General features: G+C 40.8%; 1 protein-coding gene across 1 annotated transcript in view; it reads left to right on the forward strand.

Annotated features, from left to right (window-relative positions):
• STX12 (syntaxin 12) overlaps positions 1 to 5,815 on the forward strand; it is a 10,889-nt gene extending 5,074 nt beyond the window's left edge. The window contains exons 4-7 of the mRNA XM_009323212.1: positions 1,879 to 2,040; positions 2,517 to 2,589; positions 2,760 to 2,842; positions 4,350 to 5,815. Of these exons, the coding sequence (XP_009321487.1) occupies positions 1,879 to 2,040; positions 2,517 to 2,589; positions 2,760 to 2,842; positions 4,350 to 4,442 (411 nt within the window). The 3' untranslated portion in view covers positions 4,443 to 5,815. The remainder of the gene's footprint in view (positions 1 to 1,878; positions 2,041 to 2,516; positions 2,590 to 2,759; positions 2,843 to 4,349) is intronic.
• The last annotated feature ends 1,223 nt before the right edge of the window (positions 5,816 to 7,038 follow it).

A 7,038-nucleotide genomic window follows, 5' to 3' on the forward strand; every position in this document is an offset into this window, starting at 1 on the left:
TTGATAGGTAACAGCTTCTTGTACTCTTGATGTATAGTTTTAACTATGTGTAACTAAAGTTTTTGTGGTAAGATATGTTATTGTAACTTGGGCCAGGGTCTGCTAGCTGAATGCAAAGCAAAAAGATTTGAAATGCAATTATTGCAGTACTTGTAATATACAATGTAAAAAAAACTAACTGCATATGATAGTATTTTATCCTCCTTAAATGTAGGTTGTGTGATTACTGCCCTGAGGGGAATAGTAGAGTCCCTAGTATGTGGCAGTTGGAGCTCCTGGTTTTCTGGACTGTGAGCACAGGATTACCAGACAGGATTTCTGTCACTGTGACTCTTTCCATAAAGAGCTATATGTTTATTTCATGGGTTTGGCTGTTATCTAGCAGCCCAGTTGGAGCTATTATAGAGTAGTGGTTGAGGCTGCCTTAAATTCAGAAGTCCTGGACATTATGCACTGGCAAACTAATCCTAGAATGTGCACAAGACAGCATTACTGTCACCTGTCAGACAGTTGTGTTGGTGCTGCAGTAACAGTGTGCCTGCATAGTAGGTAGGTTTGTAAAATCTTCTATCAACTCTGTGAGTAAAGAGAACTCAAGACACTCCAGAAGTATCTGTGATTACTGTGTCAGTTTCTCCTGTGTGTATGTTTGAGAAAACTGGGATGAAATCTGTTGGCCCCATCTGTATAAATCCTTTAATTTTCTAAATCAAGAGACCTAGCTTACATGTCTCATCTATACATCCTCCCTCTGCAAACTGCACTTCATCTGATCAGCTGCTTGGTGTGCAGCCCCTTCATTAGCCCTGTGCTTTCACATATTGAGTCAGGAGTGAAAACCCCAGGTTGTTCAGGTATACAGATGCTGCGATGAGTTTGAAGGCCTTGCTCACTGAAGCAAGGGGAACCAGACAGGTACCTATTCATGCAGAGGCTCTTAGCTTGGTGATAGTGGCACACAGCAGCTACTCCACATTTGAAGTTGTTCTTGTGTGCTACATGTCAGAAACTTCTGTCTTAAATATCTGAAAATGCTGCTGTCATCTCAGAGCTGAACTGCTGGGATGGTCAGCTGTCTCTGACCTAGTCATGTAGTTTATCTTCATTTCTTTTGGCACTTTGATACTTTAAAACTTACTATTTAGTGTTGTATACCTAACACTGGAATGTTATAGTGCTTTCCAGCACACTTCTCTTTGTTGAGAAGATGATTTTGCCCTTGAAGAACTTTCTATGCTGAATGTATAGATGGCCTTGTATTATAGGTACTGTCTTCAGTATAATTGGTGTAACTTGTGGAGCAGTTACAAAGTACCAGCTCATCAGGAGAGAGGTAGACTGGGATGCAGAGTTATTTGTTTTTTAACATCTCTTTTGGTGTGTGATTTAATTTGAAGTTCTTACTAGACTAATAAATTAAAATACTGAAACACTTTAGTCTTATTTCCAAATGCCAGATAGCAAGTGAGAATCTTTGAATCCAGATGCTTGTCAGGTGTTCTTTTGTTCTGATAATGTTGTGCTTGCAGGCTATTCTCTGTCAAAACCTTCACCCTGATTTCTCCCTTTTTGGGGGATGGTGAGAGGGAAGGAAGGTACAGGCATTTAAAAAAAAAAAAAAGCAGTACTGAAATAAGGATGTTTCTTCTATAATGCCATAGATAACTGCCACATCCTAGAACAGAGTATTCTATGCATGTAACTGCTTTCTGTTTTTTTCACTTTTCCTGATCTGTCCCCTTTTTTCAGTTGTTCCAATTTGTAACTGTTGTCACAAATCGGTCCTGTCTCTGTATACAGTTGCAGGGCCAGGAACCTGGGGTTGTTCTGTAGGAAACTTTTCAACTTTAACTCACTGGCGCTTTGCTATAAATGGAGTGTGGAAGTACCTATACTCAGAGAAAGAGTCATACTTTCTTTCCATCTCTTTCCAGTGGTGAAGATTGGAATCAAATGCAGTCTCAGGAAGAAGATGTGGCAATAACTGAACAGGACCTTGAACTCATTAAAGAAAGAGAAACAGCAATCAGGCAATTAGAGGTGACCAGTAGATCCTGCACAGTTAACAGTATTGGGAGATAAACCAAAGAAGTCGTGCAATGCTAACTAATGGGATGGGCTGAGGAGATCTGAAGGTGGAGGAACAAAGTTCCTTGTAGAGAGGATTGATGCCAAGATCAATCTCCCTGCTCCTGTTGAAGGAGACTAGGTATATTTTCCTTTGGTGTTGACTGGTGGTCCTTCAGAAATGGTAGGAGCGACTCATGTTACAATGTTCATCTCAATTCCATACTGTGCTTATTGCTAGTGTGATGAAACAAATATTCAATAGCAGGAATATTGTAGGCTCTTGTGTTAATCCCAGGTTCCATAGATAGTAGCATCAAGTTACCTCAGTCACTGAATGATGGTATCAATTCTGACACTTTGAGCAATGGTCAGAAAAGGTACTAAGAATGAGGATTAGAAAAACTGTAACCAATGTTTGTTATAACTTGTCAAACTGTTGTCTTCAGGCAGATATTTTGGATGTCAATCAGATATTTAAAGATTTAGCCATGATGATTCATGACCAAGGAGATATGATTGGTAAGTGTGTTTGGATAATAGAAGTTTCTTTTTAGTTCAATTACATATTTTGCTTACATAGATTAAATTTTCGAGGTTTTTTTACACGAAAAAGTATTGTATTTCTAATATTTTTTTTAAACACTGAAGCTCTCAAATATTTTACAATGCATTCTCTTATTTTTCCATAGATAGCATAGAGGCAAATGTGGAAAGTGCAGAAGTCCATGTGGAAAGAGCCAGTGAGCAGTTACAGAGAGCTGCCTATTATCAGGTAAATTCTGTATGCTTGCGTTATTGTCAACGTACAGTTGAGCAATAATGGAACAGGCATAACAAGACACATACTGAGGACTGCAGCACACCAAACAAGTTATTAAAAACAGCTTGTGCAAGTTGGCACTCACTCAAAATTGTGCTGCAAGGAATAGATAAAGTATTTGAGTTAAAAACACTGTATTGAAATTACCCTTCTACTTCAGAGGATATATAGTCAGCTTGTTCCTTCATGTAGGTGTGCTGAGCAAGTTTGTTTAGCTGTCTTTGCCATTCTCGAGAGTTACCAGAACAGTTAAACAAGAACAAATTCTCATGTTGTATCCATCTTGTAAACATATCAGCCAAGACACTGATGTGCAAAAATCCTTGCCCAGACTTGGGGAGACTTCTGGTGACCAGGATTTGCAGCACCCTTCTTTCTAATTGCTGAGTTTCTATCCCATAGTCTGTCCTCCCTGTCCCATCAGATCTCTTGCAGTGGTTCTCACTGCTGCTTAAATCTCCTTTATGTATGATATTCAGTGTTTTCTGCAGGTTCCTTTCATCATTATTGTCCCTGTAGGTTCAGGTTCTGTGAAGGAACAAGGGTTCTGCTTCAGTCAGTCCCATGCAGAGTTTTACTGCTGGGACTCCAGGCTTCCACACAAGATTTAAAAAAAAAAAAAAAAAATTGGACTCTTTCAAGCTGTTAAGTCGGGAGGTACTAGAAGGCAATAAAACTCCAGTGCTGCTGCAAGGGAGGGAAAGTAGCTTTTACCATCTGGCAGCATTTAGTAGTAGTCTCTCTCCACGGCTTCCTTTATAAAGTTTTGAGGTATGTTATAAATCTAAGTTTGGGAGCTATTGGACATGCATTGGATGTGTTCTTCTGGTTGGAGAAGGAAGTGGTTATATGAAATTATCCTCAAATCCTTAGATACCAAGTTAAAAATATTTGGTGTATATGGACAGACTGTAGTTTCCTATGATGAATAAAGTGATCAAAGCTGTAAAATCAAAGTACAGTAACTGTATATTAAATCATTTAAACTGTAGAAATGCAATACTATTTCTACACCAACTCCAAGTGGCCAAGGGGAGATTGTATTGGAGAACTACTTAGCAGTTTTATTAGTCTTACCTGGAAAATCTAAATAGCTAGAGATGTTTGACTTTCCTTTGAAGCCATGGTGTTGTCCCTTCGGATGAAAAGCATATGGTAGGTGTTGTCAAGTTGAAGTAAATGTTGCATTTTCCTTAAGAGAAGAGAAGCAAAACTTGTCACGTTTTGACTTAACTGCATCTCTTAGACCAGCGTGCTCCTAAAACTAAAAACACTTATCTGTAGGATCATGCAGTTTAAGGAACATGTATAAGTGTTCAGACTACACTGGTTACTTCTCTTGAGTAAGTATGGGTATCAAGTGCTCTAGTTAGCCCACGTTAGTAATGTTAAGTGATAGACTTGCTTTTTCCTCGTCATCTGTTCCTGGTGTCAGTGGCTTTTTTTCTTCTTTTATTAGAAGAAATCCCGTAAGAAGATCTGTATCCTGATTCTTGGTCTTGCTGTGGCTTCTATAATCATAGGATTCATTATCTGGCAGACAAGCAAATGAAATATTCACATGGAACCTAGTCTCATTGCTGAGATTTTTTTTCCCCTCAGAGCAAACAGGCTGACTAGTCTCGGAAACGAATTGACCACCCTGGGAGAGCACAAGCTGGACCTACTTCTAGTAATAGATATTAGCAACTAACGTGCAGATAACTAGTATTTGGAATTAGTGAACCATGGAGACAATATTTATCAGTTTATATACAAATTATATTGTTTTATGTAACTAAAATCTTGTGGTTTTGCTTTCTGTAATGTATTATTCCCTGTCCCAACTGTATGCTGAAGTGCGATCAATAATTGGAGGTGTCTTGGTTTTGGCAAGTGGCACAACTTTAACATTTTCTATGTATAGGTAACTTTGTTGGACTGGAATAAGAATGACATTCAAAGAGGGCACAACACCGATTCACAGTACCTTAATCCAGCAGTTTCTAAAGTCTCCAGTATCTGCCCCATGGTTTTATTAGTCTCCAAGTGGCTGTGGTTCTCGATTCTTTTGAAGAGAAAGATGTTGTTACAGATTTGAAAAGCAAGGAGAGGTATGCATGGATGATAGTTGGAACCACTGCGTGCTGGTCAGTTTAGCCTTGAGACTTGTAACTGTGGCGTTTAATTTTTTTGAGCATGGTTGGGGTTGTTTTCTTCCAAAACGCATCATTTGAGGACAGGATGTTCTTTGACTTATAATCTAACAATGCAACTTCCTTAGAGAAACTAGCTGGGGGTTTATTATTGGACTAATAAATCTCTTCCAATGCTGACTCTCAAGCACTAGAAATACAAAGTTTAGCTGCTCACTCCCAATTGTTTTTAGAAGCTTCCAGGGAGAAAATCACGCAAACATGAGTAAGTGAGCACCTGAGTTTACAAGCTAACAAGATAGATGAGTATTAGCTGAAATCTTGCTTCTGAAGAAGTACTCTTGAAGGTTACTTGTAGTGTACTAGTAAATATTATGTGTGGCTTGTGAACATCTGGTATTTTCCGTTCTTTATGAAACAGAAAATGCAGAAACTGGCTGAGTGAAGTGCTAGGTTTTTTAGACTGAGGATGTGCGTGCAAATGAAAAAGATAGCTGGTTCCAACTGTCTTGCTAGTAGAGCTGGACAGAACATAGCAGCTACTCCCCACTTCGATGCAGCTCTGAACTGACATGCACTGAGGGAACAGTAATCTGTCCAAAGCCCAACGGAGCGTGGTAAATGCAGCATACCGACCCATTTTTGTATTTAATCCTTATTCCATGTCTCCTGTATAATAAAGTAAATGTGAAAGCTGGGAAGGGAGTGTGTTCTCCCGATTGCACAGTGGTTTGCACTATTGCGCCATCATTCCATTTAATAACCATCAATAAACACTTTTAAAAGCCTATGTCAGAGCTTCTTTCTCTTGCAGTTTAGATATTGGCACGTGTATGTTTGCAGTTCCCTCTGTAAGAAGGGTGGAAGACTATATCAGCAACAGCACTGTTTCTTCCAGCTTTAGTTCTGTGGTCCCTGATTCCTAAGAATGAAACTAACTGAAAACACTGAATGACTTTCACATGGACATACACAAACTCCTGTGCAGAGCCCTGTGTAATAGCTGATCACAGAAAAATGAATCTCATGCCCCAGAACAGTGTTGGGTCAACTTTGACTAGTTGCCTGTTGCTAGAGCTTCAAGTCTTTGCTGAGCCTGTATGGTAAAGTCTGGGAAGGGAGCTGTGTGTTGTTCTGCTCCTTATTTAAAATATTCCTCCTAAAAGCTTTGTGTGCTGCCTGCTGCAGGGATGTCACATCTCCATGTGAAAATTAAAGCACTTACCTCATCCCCATGCTTAAAAGGGAGCCTGGGTGCATTATTTGTGGGATCCATCCTCACTCTAGCCTGTTTTAGTCCTCTGGACTTGAGAATGCCAGTCCAGCTTGCTGGACCCGAGATTGCTGTAATTGCTTGACCCCTTTCTCCTCTTTCTTTACATCACTGAGCTTAGCAGTGGAACTGCTGCAGAAACTGTTTTTAACAGCAGTCTTGACTGATGTTTCTGAGCATGAAAAATCACCATCAGAAACTCCCATCTCATGCTGGCACTAAGCATTCCTGGCTCTCGGATGTGTTTTCTACCACTCTAGGAGATGCTGGAAACTTACTCTAGGAAGTCTGGCGCTCGCCGTGGGAGCCAGCGCCGGGATCAGCTTGCTTGTGCCGCTTGTCGAGCTAGCTATTCCTGCACCGCTCAGGGGTGCGAGGTCCTCTGAGCAACAGCTCTTAGGGGAGCTGCGGCCCGCTGAGATAATATTGGAGGAATACGATTTTTCCTTCATATCAGCTCAATTCTCTGTACTTGTAATAAAGTACATGGCCCGCCTTACCTGCCATCGGGTTGGTTTTCCGTCCGTTGTTCTCTAAAAAGTTGAGACGCTAAAACACTTGCTAAAGCGGGGTTTTGAAAACCTGTTGCAGAAGGGTGTGATCCAGGTTATTCCCCTGCTGGTACGCGTAAACCTTTTACCGACCCTCCCTGTCAGCCCCTTCCGACTCCCGCAGCAGCGAGGGGGCGGCCGCCAGCTGGGACCGAGAAGGCGCGTCGGTGGACGGGGCCGGCTGGCCCA

The sequence above is a fragment of the Pygoscelis adeliae genome, unplaced genomic scaffold (assembly GCF_000699105.1).
Source record: "Pygoscelis adeliae isolate BGI_AS28 unplaced genomic scaffold, ASM69910v1 Scaffold495, whole genome shotgun sequence".
Taxonomy (NCBI): Eukaryota; Metazoa; Chordata; class Aves; order Sphenisciformes; family Spheniscidae; genus Pygoscelis; species Pygoscelis adeliae.